Here is a 21,509-nt window from a genome sequence, read left to right on the forward strand (position 1 = left end):
CATATTCTAATACATGTTACATAGATGCACTTTAAAAATTACTGTTTCTTGTAAAAGAAACCTGGAAAAGAATTACATATAAGGTGAACCTCTTTACATATGCTGTCCTCGGACACAGATAGTACTACTAGCTCGGAGTGTTCTTGTTGGAGTGATGGCAAATGTTAGGGAATTAGTGGTGACAGTTGTCCAGCTTCATAAATATACTAAAAATTCATGTATTTGCTCTTAACATGTGACTCATGTGACATAAAAACCTTTTAGCAAAAATAAAATAAACGTGTGTAAGTATTAACATAAGATGATGGAGAAAATTTTAAAACAGGAAGAAACTTCAAAAAGAAGTAGTATGAAAGAAGTTGAAAATTCTGGCAGAGCTGAGCTTCATTAGATTCAGACTGTGATGGGAGGAGGATTCAGACAGAATTGCACACTCAGTAGCGTGAACTAATTCCCAGTTTTCCTCCAACCAGGGATCAATTTGTCAGCTGTAACAATTGAAACTCAAAACCTTGCAAGTGTTGTTAGTAAATACACTGGGAAAATGCAGAGCCAGAAGCATGATTAATCACACCAAAGCCTAAGGGAGGCAGAGAATGAAGCCCCACACGCTACCTGGAGAATAAAATGCTGTCCATCTGGTGTTCAGATACAAGAACTGCCTGACCAGGTAGGTTCCTCAATTTTCAGATTCAAAAATATAACACTAGAAAAAAATTAGCTTTTAGAAAAGATGAGACATTTCTAAATGAATCATTTAGTTGAAATTATTCAGTTTAATAAATTCTCCAACCTAAGGCATCAAAAATATTTTCCTTCAGAATTAATAGAACATGAATAATATATGAATTTAAGGGATTTATCCATTTAGAGACATACCTGATTCATCAAATTACAAATACTAGTAGATACACATTCAGTTTCAGGTGAGCCACATACCATACTAACATTAAAAAAAAATCCTGTATGTTCCAATTCTATGCACCAACAAGAAGACATACATGCATACAAACACATTATACACCTATGAAGATGAACAGACCACAAGACAAAGAATTCAATTCTGTTAAAAGTCAGTGAACCATAAGTGTACACATTTTAAATTCCCTTTCATTAGCATCTCTCTACAATAAAAAACCTTATCCCAAACATTAAAACAATTAAGTATTGAGTATTGGAACAAAATTAATGTGTCAGTAATAAATATTTTATGTCTCATTAACTACTGAGGAAACACAGGCCAAGATCAGTAATTAGTGCTTTTTAACAATTCGTGATATGATATATATTTCTTTTTAATTTTTAATTTTTAATGTATCAAGAAAACAGAATTTTTGTTTTTTATGAATAAACTTCAAAGAAGATAAGCTCCAATTTTATCCATCTCTGAATTTCTGCATGCCTTCTTTCTTTAATTTTTGGAAAACTCTAATTCTGAAGCTAGCACAAAATAAAACTGAGTTAATCATGGTTTTACACAGCAAATATAACCACTGCAATGTCTTTAATGATATTTGGAAAGCATAGAAAAAGTTTATCCCTATAAGCTATATCCTCATCTTCTAACATCTATGTATTCCGTATTATTTTGGAGATGAAATGAGATTTCAAATAGTTTGTTTTACCTAGAGTAGGCAATAACTGAAATATTATGTATCTCATGAATGACATGCAGGAATACATAAAAAATCCTTAACTGAGAAGTATTTTTCATCATAGTCAAAGATTAAAATGGCTTTTGTAGCATGATTGATAATTTTAGGATTAAATCAGAATAAGGAGACACATCAATATGCCTGTTCAGATATATTACGGATGCTGAGAAGGACTAACCATTCATAATTATGTCTTCAGCAATTTCTCTCAGGTTTACATGAGAAGAAAGAAGAATGCATCAGAATTGCTCCCAGTCTCAATTTATTTTTTTGGGAATTATCAATAATCTGGAGATCAAAGTGATTTTATTTACCACATTTGTGCTTGTTTATCTCACTAACCTTCTGGCAAATCTCGGACTGATCACTGTAATCAGACTGGATTCCAGGCTGCACACCCCAATGTACTTTTTCCTCAGTCACCTCTCATTCTGTGACCTCTGCTACTCCACTGCAGTTGGACCCAAGATGCTCATGGACATATTTGCTACAGACAAGTCAATTCCCTTCTATGGCTGTGCTCTGCAGTTCCTGATCTTCTGTATCTTTGCAGACTCTGAGTGTCTGCTGCTGGCGGTGATGGCCTTTGATAGGTACCAGGCCATTAGCAACCCCTTGCTCTACACAGTCAACATGTCCAGCAAGGTGTGTTCCCTGCTCATGGTTGGGGTTTATCTGGTGGGAGTGACAGATGCATTGGTACACACAACATTGACATTCCGCTTGTGTTTCTGTGGCTCTAATGAGATCAATCACTTCTTCTGTGACGTCCCTCCTCTGCTGTTGCTATCATGCTCAGATACTCAGGTTAATGAGTTGGTGATCTTCACAGTGTTTGGATTCATTGAACTGAGTACTATCTCAGGAGTTCTTGTCTCTTACTGTTACATCATCTTATCAGTCTTAAAGATGCCCTCTGCTGAAGGTAGGTTCAAAGCTTTCTCCACCTGCACCTCCCACTTAACTGCAGTTGCCATTTTCCAGGGAACTATGCTCTTCATGTACTTCAGACCAAGTTCTTCCTACTCTCTAGATCAAGACAAGATGACCTCAGTGTTTTACACCCTAGTGATCCCCATGCTGAACCCTCTGATTTACAGCCTTCGGAACAAGGATGTGAAAGAAGCTTTAGTAAAACTAAAATATAAAATCTGCTCTTAAAAATTTATGTCAATACACATACATATTCATAGCTATTCGTTTGTGGAATTTATACTGCATGCTGGAGAAAAAAATAAGTTATATTATAACAAGCAATTTAATAAGGTGAAAATTCACTAGACATGGTTATTAAATATTGCATTTCTGAAGCATATCATGCTGAAGCACAACTCTTTGGTGTTAGGAGCATTCAATATGGAAGATATTCCTAACTATCCTAACTACCAACGATGCCAAATTTTTTCACTGTCATTACTTTCATTATAGTTAAATTCAGTAATCAACAATTGCATGGTGGAATACCTTTGTTGTTTTGTACCTTATGACATTCTCAGAATGAAACTGAATAATTTTAATCATTGTTATATATTTCCTGAATGGCTCAGATTGAATAACGAAAATAATCCATTATTTCTAAGAGATTTAAAGTACTTAAAATAAAACAGGGCGATAAGTTGTTTGCTGCCATTTGGCCAGTCAACCAAGCAAACGATACACCTTTCTTTCTCTCTCTCCTCTCTGTAAATCTGATCTGGTTGAAGTATAATTTTGCTGATCTTGGCAGATTTTAGACTAGATCTAGACTGGCTTGTAACTCTAACAAGACATTTGTCGACAATTAAGGTGAAGAACATTTTTTTTGGGGGGGGTGCAGGGAAATCCCCAACACCATGGTGAGGAGTGACTAGTCTTTGTGTCCCACCCAGCGAGGCGTGAGCCAATCCACGCCAGCTCTTTCCTGTCAGATTCCAGGCTCTACTTTTTGTTGTTTGTCTATTTATTTTAGGTTTTTTTAGTTTGTATGACACAACAAATGGCTAAATACTAAAATGAAATAGACACGAGACAGCTGAATGGTACCTTATAGCCATTTTAAGGTATATAGCAGTCGGTCCTGTATATAAAACTAAAACTGAAATGTCAATGAGCTAATAATAGGTTGTGGTTAAGAACTTGCTTTTTTTTTTTTTGTAACATACTGGTTACTCACAACCATGTCAATTCCATAATGTTGCAAACTGCTGTTGATGTTATATTGAGACTCTTAATTGAATGGGATGATATTCTACCAGCTCTAACTTCAGACCAGAAATGGTCTCCCCAAGAACTGTTCAACCCACCTGGACAACAAGTAGCTGGTCTCTATACTTGGTATACGTTTGCAAGGAAAGAATCTTGATTGAATTTGAACTGTAATACTGCATCAAGGTGGAGGAAGCCACCAGGGGGGAGGGGCGTGGGGGGGATTCCCAGAGCCTATGAAACTGTCAAATAATGCAAAATAATTAATAAAAAAAATGATCTGGTTTTCCAATATAAATAAATGAACACAAAATGATCCATCAATACTACTATATATGACATATACTCATCAGACAAATCAATATCTCACTCAGAAATCAGACTCCAATGATTGATTAAGCACTGTTCACAATAGCTAAAAATGGAAACAACCTAACTCTTATCCAGTGGTGAATAAAAAAAATTGTGGCCTATACATAGGGTCAAATAATACCACATCTTCAAAGCAATGAAATAAAAAAAAGAGCAATGAAATCCTGTCATTCACATGGCAGATAATATGCAGAGTCATTATGTGAGTGACATGGAGAGGCAGGAAAGGGAGCGTTTGAGGACTGGTTGATCAATAACTACCTGGTTATGGCTAGACTGGAATAAAAACCTCTGGATTCCATTTCACTGCAGTGTAATTGCATTCAATACTAACTTACTGAATAGTTGATTGTGAAAATAAATTAGAAGATAGATTGGATATTTTTCATCATAAATAAATGTTAAATTAGTAATAAAATTTTAAATTAATATTCAGTATCTTGGTGGATATAGATTTATTTATCATGAATGGAGGCTATGCAATGCATATATGTACATCAAAGCTTAGATAAAGGCTGTAAGTATGTATTTTTCTCTAAGAATTTTCCTTAAAAATCAATAACCCAAGGCTCAGTACAGAGGCCTAGTGGCTAAAGTCCTCTCCTTGAACATGCCAGGATCCCACATGGGCACCAGTTCTAAACCCTGCGGCCCACTTCCCATCCAGCTCCCTGCTAGTGGCCTGGGAAAGCAGTCGAGGACAGCCCAATGCTTTGGGACCCTGCACCCGTGTGGGAGAATTAGAATACAACCAACACAAAAAGCTTTTAGCCAGTATGTCTAAATTCATTGGGGTTTGATTTTTTATTGTCTCTACACCCTGGAATTCTACAACGCAATGGTCCTCCACAGTGTAACACCTTTGTACTCCAGTGTTAACTATATTCAGGTCTTTCAATTTAGTCAAATGAACACACTTCTCTACACCAAGCAAATCTTGTATTTTTCTTTCTGTGCTAATGATCAGGACTGAATTTGTGCCTTGCATAAACATGATTAGATAGGGCTTGGCAGAATGTCTCAAAGAGCTACTGTGAATGCACGCAAAGCAGACTCTGCTGTTCTCTGGCTCATGTCACAGATCTGCCTCCTGGAGACTCATGTTGCAACAGCTGGTCATCCCAGAGGTTCAACTGCAGGAGGGACTGCCTGGCATGTTCCCAAGGTCAGAAGTCAAGGACTACATGAATTCATTTTAGGATTTTGATGAATGTCTTTCCATTAGAAGCTACAAAATGAAGAGTAATTGATGTCTTGGTAGTCTTTTTTGATGCTGTAAATCATTTTAAAATGGTAGTTTATGACTTTAAGATGCATAACACTGATACTCTTTGATAAGTATGTCACAGTAGTAAACATCTACATTGCCTAATGTTCAATTTAGAAAATTTTCTTTTTTTAAGATTTACTTATTTTTATTGGAAAATCATATAGAGAGAGCAGGAGAGACACGGAGGAAGATCTTCCGTCCACGGATTCACTCCCCAAGTGTCCAAGAAGAAAGAAGCTGAGGTGATCCCATGCCAGGAGCCAGGAGCTTTTTATGGGTCTCCCATGCAAACACAGGATCCCAAGGCCTTGGGCCGTTCTTGACTTCTTTCCCAGGCCACGAGCAGGAAGCTGGATGGGAAGGTTGGCTGCCAGGATATGAACTGTCACATGAGATTCTGGGTCACGCAAAGCAAGGATTGTAGCGACTAGGCCACCGCACCAGGTCCCAAGTTAGAAAATTTCCAAGGAGCTTGTTAGATTACTCCATATGATTGTTGTAATAAATTATGGAGTGATGCCATTGATTTCAAAACGAAACAGCCTTGTTTTGAAAACACTCGTGCGTTTTAAAGTGAGCCCACACACAGTGCCGCCTCCTCCAGCCCAGAGCTGTGGCACCTGGGCCTGTCTCGATATGCCTGCGCCAATGCACACGCCTCCTGTGAAACCCTGGTCCCTCGCCGGCTGCAGCCCAGCCCACAACCCCTGGATGTTCCACAGCCCTGCCCCTTGCCGCCCAGTGCCGCCTCAGTGCCTCAGTTCCTCAGGTAGGACAGTCCAGCGGCGGCGCACGCCAGGGTGTCTCCCAGAAGGCACCCTCTCAGCTGCGCTGCCCGCTGCCGCCTGTGGCCATCGTGGCCAAACAGGTGCCAAAGGACACGGAGACTATGGTGGCAGCGGCCTGGTGCGGCAGGGTGAAGCAAGGTGCCACTGTCTCCATGCATGCCCTGTGCTCCAGGGCACGACCACCCCGAGCTGAGGCACCCGGGGCATGGGCTGGGGGGAGAAGGCGCCTCTGCTGGTGCTGCACTGGGTGGAGCAGCTGCTGTGGCTAGACCAGCTGCACCGCCTCCTGCATGGACAGTGTTCCCGCCACTTCCTTCTGCATGCTCCTGCGAACTGAGGAAGAGCTGCAGGCAGCTTTGTTCACACCTCGCCTGCCAGCTTGCCTTCGAGCAGGCTGCAGCCTTGGCGCTCTTCATTTTGATAAACAAGCAGAATGCAGTCGGAGCCATCCAGAAAGAGATGGCTGAAGATGTCTTCTTCCCCGAGCGTCCAGCACCTCATGGTGCAGCTCAGGTACTGCTGTGTGGCTGGTGGGTAGTTTGCTGTTTAGAGGCCTTCAGCAGGTGGTGGCCAAGGTGAACCTCCTGGGCCCCAGGGAAGGGCTTTGGGGCCGCTTCCCATGACCAGCCCTTTGCCCACTGTGGCCGTTGGGAGCCCTGCACAGGACTCCTGCCATTGCCCTGGGGAGTCCCAAGGGCATGAGCCCTGCCCCAAGAAGGCTGCCTCTGTGCTGCTGCCTGGTGGCCGCACTCAGCCCAGCAGGAATGGGGTCCTTGGGTTGAGCATGGTGACATGTTGTGTTCCTAGACTGCAGCCCTGGCAGTGGTGGCCCAAGGGCTCGGGGTACCCTCCCTGGCATATCCTGCCTGCCTCTGTGCGTCTCCTGCAAAGGGGTCCATGCCACTGCCCTCTCCCAATCATGGCTGGAGGTCTCTTGCCTATTTGTTGTAGAATCTTCCATAGAGGCCGGTTTTTGGATGATATTCCATTTTGAGATTTGATTGTTGTTTACAAAGTCAGACTTTTTAAAATGTTTCTACTCATTGTTGATTCTCTACCTAACATAGTGGTAAGCCTGTGTTTGTGAGTTAAACACATGCCATTGTAAGTATAAAGTGTATTGCAGTGCACCAGCCCCTCCAGCTGCTCCATAAATCCCTTGCCATCCCTTCCAAGACCCCGTACTCCCCTTCTCCCTCTTCCTCCCCTCTGCCCTTCCAGCCTTGCTGTCATCTCTCTGAGAACTTTTTGGCCTCTCAACCTGTTGAAATATTCCTGCAGGAGCTGTATTGCTTGAGGCCTGCCCCAAATCCTCCTGACGTGGGCCAGCTCAAGATCAACTTTGTGGACAGCTGAAAAGGCTGGGGATTGCCAGAACACTCAAGGCCCCCAACTCCCAGGGAAGCGGAAGAAGCCAAGCTGTGGAAATGGATCTTCAGGAGGCAGACCTGGCTGTGTAGCTCAATTCAGGCATCAATCTACTGGCTGGACTGAGGAGGAATCAGTCTTCCCATCAGGATGGGAGTTTTGGGAGCCCAGTTTGCACATCCTCTTCCAAAACAGGAATCCTGAAGAAGAAATGAGGCTGTGCAGTTAACTGACCTCTTCTACAAACTAGCTCATGAAGGATGTAAATGCACTAATACATGTGCGGTTGAACTTGAGTGAAGAATGTTGTAGAAGGGCCATGGCTATGGGAAGGGGGCAGTAGAAGGGTGGAAACCAAATTGAGCTCAAGTTTAATCGATGAAGCCTGGCAAGTAGTAAATGTGTGTGTAGTGAGTGGAGGCAGAATGCAAGACAGACTGTCCCTCGGTTCAATTGAGTTTTCATGTCTTGGAAATTAAAGCTAAATAAGTCAAGTAGTAGCACAGTAATCCAGGTTAGAATGATGGGAAGAAAAATGTCACAGCATTGATTGTGGTGCCTAGAAATCTGTTCAAAACGTTTGGTAGGTCAGCTCAGTGTGTCACTGAGGCAGTAGTGGGCAGGGCGACGTCTCTGAGAGGATGCTGTCTGGGTGCAGGGTCCTGTCACACATCCTTCAGGGATACTAAGTCAGGACACTTGGGAGTAGGGTGTGGCGTTGAGTGCCCCGGGTCATTCCTGACCTTGCTGCATTGTCACAGGTGGCAGAATGGACAGGGCAGAGAGCACAGACACTTGCTGCCTCTGCACGGGGCTGTTCATGTTCCCCATCACCGACTGTGGCGCACTTCCTGAAGGAGGCATGTGCTTCTCACCCAGCTCCACCCCTTCCCTTGCCTGTCTTGCTGGATGCTCAGAGGACCCAGCAGGCTCCGGGCCCATGGTCCCAACCTGGGCATCACCCTCTAGGACCACCAGTGGCTCTGCTCCACGTCCCAACCCCTCTTGGGTCCCAGCTCCTCTCTCATTTCTGGGCCCAGCTAGGAGGCTCCTGGGTTGTAGCATCCAGAAAAGATGTACTCTCTGGGTAGGCCTGCAGGTCCTGCACTGCCCTCCTCCCAGAGGTCTGATGGGGGAGCAGTTGGGCCCCTCTCCATGCTTCCTTGGGAAGATGCATGGCTCTTTGCTCCCTGCTGACAGACCCCATGAGAGCAAGATTTCTCCCACCTCTGCACTCAGGGGCAGTGCATACAACCTCCCCGCCCACTGGATGGTGTGTGAAGCCATTTAGCCCTAAGCTGGTCCTGCAACCCCTTGCTACAGTCATAAAAGAAGTTCTAGGCTGTGGGACCAAAGACCGGCTTGGGTCCTTTGGAGCGGACTCTTTATTTGCTCAACCCAAGCATCCCAAATTGTGAAAACCTAAGGTGCGGCAAGGGACCTGGGAAAGGGTGAGTGTGCAATCCCAGTCCAGCTTTCATGCACGTCCCAGCCTTTCTAGACGCTGCACCCAGCAAGAGAAAATGCTGACCGCTTCCCAATACCCCAGCACGGCACAGACAGAAACACAGAAACCACAGCTCCAGGGGTAAATTAAATGTATTAAAATAAATCATAAGAAAAAAAGGGGAAAGGAGTCATGTAAATAAACAAATTATATAAAGTTTTAAAAAGTAAATGAAAGTGAGTTTAACTCTATAAATAAATAAATAAATAAATAAATAAATAAATAAATAAATAAATATGGATATTCTAAAAAAGCTCAAATAAAACAGAAGGGTTTGGACTAAAAAAGTAACTGACTAAATAAATGTGTAAATAACTTCATTTTATGGATCCTACAAAAGAAAGTTGAGGGTTAGGGCTAAATAAATAAATAAATAACTGAATTGAATGAAAAGCGAATAAAATAAAGATTTCTATCTGAAAAAATAAACAAATGATGAAATTGCTTCCACATTTATGAAAATTAAATAAGAGAGGTTTTACCTCCAAAAATAATAAGTAAATAAATAAATAAATAATAAATAACTGAAATATATGGAGAAATAAATGTTTGGGTTCCAAAAATAAATGAGTAAATAAATGTATAAATAACTTCATTTTATGGGTGCTAAAAAGTAAAGACAGGGTTATGGCTAAAGAATAAATAAATGCATAAATATATAAATAAACAAATACATAAATAAAGGACTGGAATTAATGAAAAGCAGAAAAAGATTTATAACTACAAAAATAAATAGATAACGAAGTTGCTTAAACAAAAAATTGTATGAAAAGCATTTTAGCTCCCAAAATAGATAGATAAATAAATAAATAAATAAATAAATAAATGCACAGAAAATAAAGTTAAAACAGGTTTCAACTTCAAAATGAATAAAGACATAAATTCATCATGAAGTTGTAAGGACATTTTTAAAAATTTAAGGAACAGATTTTTTTGCTACATAAATAGTAAGTAAATAAATAATTGGAATTTTACAACATTTAAAAAGAAAATAGGAGAGATTTAAATCTTCTTGCCCCGAAGAAAAAATGAATTGTGTGAATATTTAAAGAGAAACACCAATAAAAATGTTTTAACTCCAAAAATAAATTAATAACTGAAGTGTTTAGACGCATAAAAATTGGAAGGCAGAGGGGATTGAACTTCAAAAATAAAGAAATAAAAAAACAAACATAAAAATAGCAGTGTGTATCTTTTGGATTGTTTCCTAGAAAAATCTTGTGTTCTGCTGACCTCCGCAGGTGTTGGAAGCAGCAGATTGCAGGAAAAAGTCCTGTCTGGCCGTTGCCAGGTGACGGTAGTGCCTGGGGCAGTGGACATTGTGTCCTAAGGCACCTGCTTCCTTGAGTTGGTGGTGGCAGGGTCTCACTGGGCACAAAGGCTCCTTGGGTGGCACAGCCTGCCTGTTGCTGAGAGTGCAGCTGTGGCTGGCCAGGGCATCTGCGGGCGGTTTGGCGATGCAGTTAACTGTAGTTGTCCTTGGCTTTTTCCTCGGGGAGAAGGGAGCTCCCTTGTGGTGGCAGGCACACATATTGTGACGCAGCATTTTGTCCTCTTGGGTCACCTGAGTGTTTGTGGCTGACACCTTGTTGCACCCACAGGTTGTTTTGGGAGTAGATTTGTCTTTCTTAACTTTTGTTATTTTTTTAAAAAAGTTTTTTATCATGCTCCCCAAATCGTTGCATGGGGGTGACAATTTTGGGTTGGGCTGGAGCAGCGATGTTCTTCTTAGTATGTCCTGGACAGGGTGGCACAGCCCAGGGACATGGGCAGCTTTCTGAACTACTGATTTGCCTTCCTGCCCTCGTAATGGGCTTCTTCTGCATACATCCCACCTGTCAGTGGGGCGCATCCTGAGCTCACTCTCCCAGGGGGGCCTCATGTTCAGGATCCTCCTCGGCTCCTGTGGCTCTGGGCTGCACTCTGGCCCGGACAAAGTCTCAGTTACAATGTGTGAGGCTGAGTTGGTGCTTGATAGGCTCCCACATCTGGCCTCAGTGGCCTGAAAAGGCAAGATGTCCATAGTTGAGGAAGGCTCGGGGGCACAGTCTTGGAGGTGATGGTCAGTGGCAAGGTCTTGCAGGACGGTGCCCAATGCCAAGTCCTCCGACTCCTCCTGTACTGGGAGGTCCTGCCTGTGCATAACCTGGGCCTTCAGGTCTGCCTCTCCTTCCTGGGGTCCTGCAGGACTGCTAGAGAGGCTCTGTTTGGTTACTAAGGAGTTTTGGGAGGTGGTGATTGAACTCAGTCCCGTGGTGACTTCCTGTGGAGAGGACTTGTCCTCCCCTACCTGTGCCACCTGTCTGCTCTCGCCAGACTGCACAGATTGAGAGGCTTCATAAAGCTCCATGATAAATGGGCTAGGGCAGGTGTTTGCTGAGGCCAGGGTCCCACTGTCCTCTTGTGTCTGGCTGCTGCCTGGGGTCTGAGAGAGTCCACAGACGGCCCTGGGTGGAATCATCTTCAGGGTACTGTAGGTCTTCTTGTGCACAGTCCAGGGGACAGGGAGAAGACCCCTCCGGGTGAGCACTGCTTCTTTTGCCTTCATCGTCTCCACTGGCGCTTCCCCATTAGCTTCTCCCAGGGAAATTGTGAGCTCAGATTCAGAGTATCTCTCAGAGATGCAGGTGGCATTCAAGGGGTGGAAGGGAGGCAGAAGTGGAGAAGTTATTGTTTTTTTTCCCTTCAGCAGATTAATGGGCGCAAGAACCCTGAAGGGGAGGCTCCATCGATGTTTCACACGAAGCTTTCTTATGTGCTCTTCTAGTGTTTTCTGACTTTCTGAATTGATCAGAAATATCATGGGGGGCACGTCACAGGACTCCCCATTACTTAAGCCCACTGGGCTTCCGGTTGTAGAGTCTTCAGGGATGGCTGGAACAAGGAAGGTTCCCAGTCTGTCCTGACTGAGCACAGACCCCAGGCCCCTGCCTGCCTTTATGTCCTCTAATTTCTTCTCAAAGTGCATGTTCAGGTTCCTGACTAGGTTGTTTGTTGAGGTCATCAAGTCACCTGCTGATGGTGTGCTAGTGTTTTGCCCTTGGGCCTTTGCCAAGGGGCTCTGGGAATCCTTGGGTGGATCACCTAGGACTCCAGCCAGGCAGTAGCCTGGGGCCTTGCCCGAGTCCTTCTCAAGGTGCAGCCTTGGAGGGTGCAGGTGTGGCATTGTTTGCATGTTCTTGCTTTGCAGTCCTAGAACGGAGGCCCAAGGGGACTGGGGCTTAGCCTTTGCCTGACTTGTTCCAGGAACTGGGTCCTGTGCTGGCATTTGCTTCGTCTTGTGGGGAGACCCACACAAGGGCTGTGTGAGCCTCTTTTGGAGCTGCTGCTCCACTTTGTGTCGCAGTTCATGGCTGGCCAACTCTTTGTGAATTTTGAGAGTTAGCCTGTGGTCCTGGGAGGTCCAACTGTTGGGATTACACTGGTCCAACATCTGGTGCAATTTTTTCATGGGTTGAAGTAAAGGTGTCTGATGCGGCGATGAGTGGGTAGATTGGGACTGGATCGATGCCAGAGGTGGGGACTGACGCCAGGGCAGCAGGGACTTCTGGAACCCATTGAAGAAAATAGATGGACATTCTAATGGGACCCCGACAGCAGCCACCAGGGACTCACTGTGCAGGATTGGAAGGCCCCAGAAGAGCTGGCTGTATTTCTGCTGAAAAGGGTCCTCCTGGACCTTGGGAAAACAAAACCTGTGAGGATCAGGCAGTTCGTATAATCTGTCTTTCAAGAATCTGAATGGAGGAAGGGTGGTGGCGTCCTGCCGGCCAGCCGAGGACTCAATTCTGATCCCCAGGGCATCCAGGAGGTGGACTGATTCCTCCTCTGCTCCCTCCGTCCGCATCTTCCCTGCTGCCATATTGGTCTCCAGCAACTTCTGGACATTGGGCTTGATGAAACAGCAGGTGTCAGTCCCTGCCCACTGGGTGTTGCTGCAGGGCGGAGGGCTTTGGTTCCAGGCCCTGGCAGCTGCCTGCCACCAGGAGAGGGCAGAGATGGGGCAGCTGGTGGAATCCTGGGCTGAGAGCCCTGCTGTGGGACAAGGCTGCCAAGAGCTGGGAGGATATAAGCCTTGTGGCATGGAGTCCAGAAGGAGAGTTTCTGACCTGAATTGATGTAGAGGCAGGCTGAGGTCCGAGGGTTGGAGAGGCTGGGCCACCTGAGCTGGTTGGGGAACAGTCAGCACAGATGTCTGGGGCAAGAGGCTTTTGGGGGGTGGTAATGGCTCTGGTGAGCAAGAGACATTCGGGGACAAAACATCAGGGGGAATCACTGGGTCTGGGGACAGGGTAGGAGCCACTGGCAGAGCCTGTTCAATCAGGGGCCCTGGGGAAGTCGATATGGACAGGGTGGTATAGTCCTCGTCTTCATCCCCATGTGGCCACTGTGCTGGAGCAGGTGCTGTCCTTCGCTCATCACCATGGGGATCGCCACATGGGAGCCTCCCCAGCTGTCTGTTGGAGAATGAGGCACAGCTAAAGCTAGGAACTGGCAGGGCCAGTGATTCACCCACCCAGTCAAGACAGGGGTTGGTGCCTGCAGCCCATGGCCCCTCCCCCCACCATGTCTTCATTGATCTCTTACTCCCACCTTCCCCATTTCAGTCTGATGGACTTGCTACCCTTGGGGCTCCGGGCCCTTTGAGTTACAGCAGGTGCAAGAAGGAGACATGCAGAATGTTCCTCACCTTTGCAGAAGGGAAGTGAGGCCTGGAGCCTTCTTGGGTTTCCCCTGGTGATGTTTGAAGGCTGGAAATCAGGAGAAGAGTGATCTGGTGGGATGTCCCTTCTAGGGGGGCCCTTGGAGAACAGACCTTGAGCCCAAGCATCTGTGTCATCACGGGGCTAACAGTTACAAAGTGCTTCCACACCTCTGTCTCCCTGCATCTCTCCTCACTCTAAGGTGGCAGTGGACATGACCTTGAAGACTGACCCTGCCATCCTGGACCTAGTGCCACCTAGTGGAATACCTGCTTCTCCAGAACTGCCTGAAATCCCTGGGTCTCAGTCCCCTTGAATGCCTGTTCACCCTAGGTCCGGACACCCTTAAGGCCCACTGGCCTAAGTGAACTTTGTACCCTCACTGCCCACAAGCCAGCTCAAGGTTATAAAGATGCCCCTGCCCCTTGCTCCGTCTGCGCTGCTCTGCTCTGTGTCTCTCTGTGTCTCCTTCCTCCTTTGTTCTCTCTCTTCCCTCCTCACGCACTCTCTCTCTGCTGCATTTTCTCCCTGCCCACAGCTACCACCCCCATCCAAATAAAGGACCTGTCCTGTGGCTCACTTGCTGTGTCTGGCAGGGGGTGTGGAGAAAAGAGCTAACACTCACCAGTGCACCGAGGGGGACAAACGAGAGGCTCCCCTCAAAGAGAAATAGTCCTTGTGGCAGTGAGGCCAGTTTGTCCACAGCTGGACTATGAATGCAGTGCAGGTCTCTGCAGCCCATAGTGCCCCCTAGTGGGCAAACACCCACTCCCAGGTTGGCTGGGCTGTCCTTCCCAGCAGCCTCCCTCTGGGTCCCCTCCCATGGACACTGGTGAGCTAAAGCCACCTGCGTGGTTGGGGGCCAAAGGGCAAGGCCTTACCTCTCAGAGTTCTGCACTTCCGGCTCTTGATCTTTTTCACTGTGTGTCCTGGACTCTGAGAGACAAAGGAGGGAAAGAAGGCCTGGGACCCAGCTCTCTATCCTCTCTGGACAGAGTGTACCTCTCTGTGCCCATGAACACCAGGACTTGCTCTGTGTTCTTTTCCTTTGCTCATTTCTAAGTTAGAATAAAAATAAAATGGGAACGTGCACTAAATTTCTATGGGAAGCACAGAGGGGGTTCCCTGTGACGTCACCCTGGGTGTCTTTGGTCCTTGTGCCTCTGCTGAGGAAGCAAACGGGGAGGCAGTGAAGGATGAGCCAGTGAACCACCAGCCAGCCTTGACCCAGGGAACAGGGAGCCAGCTGGCTGGGATGGTCCTGCTGCCTGGAGCCTAAGGACTCCTTCCAGTCCTCACCTCTCACTGCCATGCCCTAACGGGAGCCTGACTCAAGGGAAAGACTTGGCCTCAAGGCGTGTGCCTTTCCCAGACTGTTTTTTCTCCCCCAACCTCCCAACCTCCCAACACCAACCACCCAAGATTCCCTACTCCAAGTCCTCCAGGCTTTGTCTGTGTACTAAGGTGTTTTGCCCTGGTGCTCTCCAAGGCTCCCACACAGACCGTCCGAGCGCTCTCAGTAGACTCCTTAGTGTTCATCCTAGTGGTGCCCTGTGTGACCTATCCCTAAGCAGGAATTGTTCCAGATTCCTGAGAGTTCTCATTTAGAAAAGCAGAGGCAAGTGTTGAAGAAGACAGAATTGGGTTTTGGCCGAGGGTAGCTTACCTTCCAGACCACCCCATCTTGCCTCGGTTTTGGTGAGGCTGGCTTTCTCTCCAACCAGGGGAGTATCAGGAGAAAGAGCCCCACTCCACACAGGACAGGGAGGAGGAAATCCACCAGCCAGGGAGTGTAGCTGGGGCTTAGCCATGTGTCGCTAATAGTTTTCAGAGAACAGAGAGCGTTCTCTAACATATGAAGCACTCGGTGAGCAGCAGCTAACTGAGAGCCCATTCTCCATCCTCTGAGCAGCTGGGTGAACCACAGCTAACTGACCCCAGGGAGTTTCCATTGGAACCTGACCTGCATCACAGAGCTGCTGTCACAAAGAACTATGGAGGGCGGGGCAAGGGCCGCACAGAGACCTGAACTACCACCACTCCTTACTGCTCAGCCTTCTAGGTCCCCAAATTCAAATCCCTCTGTTCAACTTGTCAGAAATAAATCCTAGCCAATGTCCTATTCCTTCACCCTGGCACAAGGATATCACCAGGTTCCTTGAAGACTGATGTGTAAATTCCATCAATTTCAGACTTTTGCTCGGCCTGTCCTTTTCCCCCTTCAAAACTCTGGCAGCATACCCCCTAACTTCAACACCACTCCGCACGCCTTCCAACGTCCCCATGGCTGGCAGTGCCCCAGTACCTCTCCCTGCACAGTTCTGAGGGTCTTGATGGAGACAGCAGGATCCCCAGTTCTTCTGAAAAGTCTCCACTGCTCTTCTCTGGCCCCATGTAGCCTTCTCTGTAAGGCATCAACATTGATGTTGACATCACTAACACCCAACTGGCCGGGACATTTTCATTCATTTGAAAGGATACATTTTGTTTGTCTTTTCCCATCTCTATCATGTCAAAACCCAGTCCAGGAAGGGTGCCCTCACCAGAACCACACAGATACTGACACCGTGGGCTTAGACAAAGTACCCAGCCCCAGATGCATCGTAGGTGGAGAACAGACAAATGAGACCATCCTGTGGTGTTGCTACTGGCTACATGCTTGGTCCTGGAAGATTTCCATATCCTTGCTTTCATCCAGCAGATACACAGAGCTGTCTAGACCCTAATCCAAGGCAAGACTGACAATTAGACTGAGAATTTCCAACTGTGCCGTCCTGGGCTGGGGATACCTTCCCTGAGCCTACTGCTCCCATGCTTAGAAATCACCTCCGTTGCTTAGTATGCTTGCTCACTCGTGTGGGTTATCCATTGCTGCTACATCAATTTGCCCTGAAGTTGTAGACCCAACAATGCAGACCGATGATGACCTGTGGCAGTTAGAAGTCAGCAGAGCCATGTTCCTACCAGAGGCTCCAGATGAAGCTGAGCCCAAATTCCTTCCAGCTGTGCATGGACTGACTGTGACCATGTCGTGAGGATTCGCAACCATTTTCAGATCACCTTTGACTCTGAACCCTTTGACCGCTTCTTGGGATTTCAACAGGCACGTCCAAGTATTCCAGGCTAACTCTCTCCCGTCTCAAACCCTACAACTTAACTAGATCTTCTTAGTCTCAGGGGGCACACAAGGTGACACAGTCACAGGTTCTGGGACAAGGAAGTTGACACTTTGGAAGTTATTACTCAGCCTGCCCCAGAAGGACCTGCATGGCCGTCATGTGGTGTTTGTGAAATAGTCAACAGGAGAGCTCATGCAGGAATGGAAGAGAGATTTCTGGCCTCCCCACTCAGTTTTGTCCAACGCCAATGTTGTACCATATTCGCTTTTTACTTTTTTTCCAAGTAACAGAACATTGAAGTGAAATAGTGAGGACTCAGGTACAGCGCTTGGCGACAGTCTCCTCAAGCAGGGGCCAGCTTTGCACAATGGGCTAAGCTGCTGACCACAAGGCTGACAGCTATTATACCTGGGGAAATCAACAGAATGGCCAAATACCTGGGTCCCTGCCACCCAGCACCCCGTGGCCTAGGCGGCCAGGCTGGAGCTCCTGAATGCTGCCCCTGGCCCAGCCCAGCCCTAGCTGCTGCAACTGATGATTCTCTCTCCTCTGTCACACAGACTTTCAAATCAACAAATAATACATCTTTTTATTTAAAAAACATTGGGCATTTCTTAAGTTTAGCATAACCCCTTTAGGTAAAATGTTATTATATTTTAGTATCTTCTGCTAAATACAAGTCATTGAATTCTAAGTCACAAGAACGCATGATGCAACCATGCAGTGCTCACCCCTCTGACCCTGGCCATCAGGCCACCACCCCAATCAAAAGTCACCAGTCCCAGGGTGGGGGTGACACAGGAAGCCTGAATCAGCTGCTTCCACAGAGACCACAGTTGACACAATGGAGAAAATTCTCATGTGTGACCAGGGCCCTGAAGGCCTAGCAGCTACTTTACCTGATGCTGGGTGGAGAAGGTAGGCAGGCAGGGCTATGGGGTGGGGAACTGCTGAGTCACACACACATTCACACACACACACACACACACACACACACACACACACACACACACGAAGGACTAGGGACCCTTTGGCCAATTGCCACCTTGCAGTTTGACTTTGGAACTTAACACCCTCCCTGCGAGGCAGGCCTAGGGGAAGAACCAAGCCTGGAGGTCCTGGCAGGACTTACCCAGGAGTGGGAGGCAGGAATGATGAAAGTCCTCATGCCAAGTGTGTCCTGGGGGCATGTGACTTGGCTGAAGCATGAAAGGAGATGAGAATGGGGGAGGATCAGCCCTTGCAGGGCCCTGTGTGACCCCCTGCCTGGTTCCTGTCTTCCAGGGGATCAATCCACTTGAGTGTGAATGCTAGCCTTAGGGCTTGGCTGCTATTTATATGGGGGTGACAGGCAGGAAGATAGGTAGGCACAGGTGAGCTAGGATGCTGGTACCATGGCATAGTGGGTTAAACCTCTGCCGTTTAGGTGCCAGTTAGAATCCTGGATGTTCCACTTCTGATTTAGCTTCCTGCTTATGGCAAGGGAAAGCAGCAGAATAACGGCCCAAGTCCTTGGGCTCCTGCACCCCATGGAAGACCCAAAGAAGGTCCTGGCTCCTGAGTTGGGCCTGACCAGCTCTGGTCTTTGCTGCCATTTGGGGAGTGAACCAGCAGAAGGAAGATTTCTCTGTGTCTTCTCTCTCTCTGTAACTGTGCCCTGATTTCAAATAGAAATAAATAAATGGTTTTTTGTTTGATTTTTGTTTGTTTGTTTGTTTTGTTTTTGAAGACATAGGTGAGCTGGAAGATGATCCCCACGATGTCTGCTTCCAGCCTCGCACTGTAACTCCACCCTTTATCCATCAGTCTGGTGTGCCCAATTTCCTGTGATTCACCTGTGCTTCACCCAGGACCAGGAAGGGTGAGACACCATTATGGTCACACGAAGGAGTCTTGAAACTCCCAGAGAACCTCATGCACCCCAAATCACATGCAGACTCCATTTCATTTGCATATTCCTTTAGGACACCACCCCTCCCCCATAAAGGGGACTGATACAGGTGGAGGCTTCCACTTTTGCCTTTGGGTTCCTGGCCCTTGTTGACCCTCCTTCTCCGGCTTCTTTGTACCATATCTCCTCACTGGCAACCCTGTGGCCCACCCATGACAACTCTCTGTCTCTATTGGGCAGCTGCCCCTCTGAATGCGCACACACACACACACACACACACACACGTACGTGAATGTGTATTCATCCTCTGTAGGCAAATCTACTATCATGTTTATGTCTCTGCTTGGAACCCTATTTCTGTGTGGGCAAGAACTTGGAAGAACAAAGTTGTGATGCCAAGGTCTGTGCAGCTTGGCCTCTGGGAGGTCACCCCACCTTCTGTGATCCTGAACCCTCTGGAAACCAACTTAGCCCTGGTCAGGTTTGAGGAGATGAGTCTCTTGTGGTGCAGTACTGACCCTGGAATACAGAATCCTGCACTAAATGTCCCCTGCATTCCTGTCATTGTGATTGAAGGCATCTATTCAGGGCCAGGGCAGGAGCTTTTCCTGGTGGTTTATATCCAGGACCCTGCTATATCCCAAGGAGCCAGAGGAACAAGCTGGACAGTGCTGTCCCAGATACCAGAACTGCCACATTCCTGCAACCCCTCCCTGAAGCCCACACCTGCACCCCCTGCAGCACTGTCCAGCAGTTAGGAGGTGGTGGAGGCTGGTTTCTGACTCGTGATCTTACACTGCCCCCTTAACCCCACACTCATGAGATGTGGCCCTCTCAGGAAGCCCCATGTCTTGGAGCTGCTGGCAGTCTCTGGGGGCATCTCCCGTTAAGCTGTATGCTTGGGTGACCTTGCTGATTGCTGGGTGTAAGACAGACCACCTGCCAGGATTATTCATGTTTCTGAGAACAGCCATGGAGGCCAGGGTAGCTGGGACAGCCACTTCCGCATGAACACAGAGTGTCCCTTTCATGGCTGTGGGCAAAGGGCATTGTCCTAGGGGAGAAAATGCAGGTTCTGGGACAAACAGGCAGTTAGCCCAGTCTCCTGACTTGATTTGCCACACACAGCTAGTGCCATCCCCTGGCCCTGTGCCCTCCCTGCCCATCAACAGTATCTGGGGACGCTTCCTGGTTCCCATTTGCAGGAGGCACTTCAGCCCAGGAAGGCCCCCAGCTGCCTGGTGCAGAGAGCAAGCACTGTCTTTTCCCCAACAGTTCATTGCCAGAAATTCTAATACCACCAGGACTCACTCAAGAGTATAGAGCCCAAGTATTTGTGACACCTGCTGCTGCTTTCCAAGGAGTTGGACTGAAAATGCAACAGCCAGGACTCGAACCAGTGCTCACTCCGGATGTCCTTATCACAAATAGCAAATGATGTAACACACCACACCACAGCCTCGATCACCCTAAAATCAGTTTTTAAAAGTGAATTGAAATTGGGCCTAGCATGATGACTTAGTAGCTAAATCCTCCGCTTGCAAGCTCGTCAGTCCACATATCGGTTCTTGTTCATGTCCCGGTTGCCCTGCTCCCCATCCATCTCCGTGCCTGTGGCCTGGGAAAGCAGTAGTGGACGGCCCAAAGCCTTGGGAACCTAAAAGAAGTTGCTGGCTCCTGGCTTCAGATCAGCTCAGCTGCAGCTGTTGTGACTAGTTTGGGAGTGAACTAGCTGGTGGATGACCTTTCTCACTGTCTCTCTTTCTGTCTGTAAATCTTCTTTTCCAGTAAAAATAAAATTAATCTTGTTTTAAAAACTGAATTGAAATTATAGCTCAGTGTATCACTGAAGGCTCATCCCAGGACATTTTCTCCTGGGGTTCTCTTTCTGGAACTTGTTTTCCTGTCCAGTATGGCTAAGACTTAGAGGAAGTGGTTTATGAGCCTACCTAAGCACATTGCTGACTGCTGGTGGAATCTGTTGGCCATCATTCATTTATGGTTTTTCCAGCAGGCAGAATTACAGAGCCTCCCCTCTCATCTCCTTGGGGCATGGAGACAATATTCTAATTTCAAAAAAATTTAAACATGTACACGTACTTGCATTCAAGAATTGCATCTAATACCTTAGGAAAACATATCAGGAAAGTCCTAATATAATAATAAAGGTCTCTTATAGATCTCTATAGTTGGTCTTCAAGTTTTGAAGTGGTTGAAGTAGATGAAAATGAAAGGAAGATCATTGTTGACCATGGATTAAAAAGCTAATTGATATTCAATGAGGCTCTGAAAGGATGACCAACTGAATTAGGTTGTGTGTGCTTGTTGTTTAAGGTCAGCAACTGACGCTGTACACATATTACTGGTACAGAAATTAAACATTACACACTCAAAGAAATTGCCAGTCACGCACATTCATGTTTCCTCCTCCAGAGTCTATCACAATTTTAAAAGAAATACTTATTTTGAAACCAAACCTTTTGCTAAATGAAATGAATGAGTCCCCAAAACACAAATGTTTCATGTTTTTTTTTTTTTTTCTGACAGGTAGTACTTAGTAAAACATAAAACATTGTATAGGAAAAAGGCTGACATCTTGAGATTTGACTTTTGTTCTCAGCCCTGGTGGATAATCGTACGGGATAATTGTAT

General features: G+C 46.5%; 1 protein-coding gene across 1 annotated transcript; it reads left to right on the top strand.

Annotated features, from left to right (window-relative positions):
• Positions 1-1,032: 1,032 nt before the first annotated feature.
• On the top strand, positions 1,033-2,816 carry LOC131479976 (olfactory receptor 5W2-like). Its single transcript, XM_058662258.1, has 2 exons — positions 1,033-1,072; positions 1,882-2,816. Exons 1-2 carry the CDS (start codon positions 1,033-1,035, stop codon positions 2,814-2,816), a joined length of 975 nt encoding a protein of 324 aa, XP_058518241.1.
• Positions 2,817-21,509: the final 18,693 nt, after the last annotated feature.

Source organism: Ochotona princeps, chromosome 4 (assembly GCF_030435755.1).
Source record: "Ochotona princeps isolate mOchPri1 chromosome 4, mOchPri1.hap1, whole genome shotgun sequence".
In the NCBI taxonomy this organism is placed as follows: Eukaryota; Metazoa; Chordata; class Mammalia; order Lagomorpha; family Ochotonidae; genus Ochotona; species Ochotona princeps.

Excerpts from the sequence above, each read along its gene's own strand:
- LOC131479976 (XM_058662258.1), top strand. The coding sequence starts at position 1,033 with ATGAACAGACCACAAGACAAAGAATTCAATTCTGTTAAAA. Across the intron at positions 1,073-1,881 it reads AGAATTCAATTCTGTTAAAA|AAAGAAGAATGCATCAGAAT; the intron begins GTCAGTGAACCA and ends TTACATGAGAAG.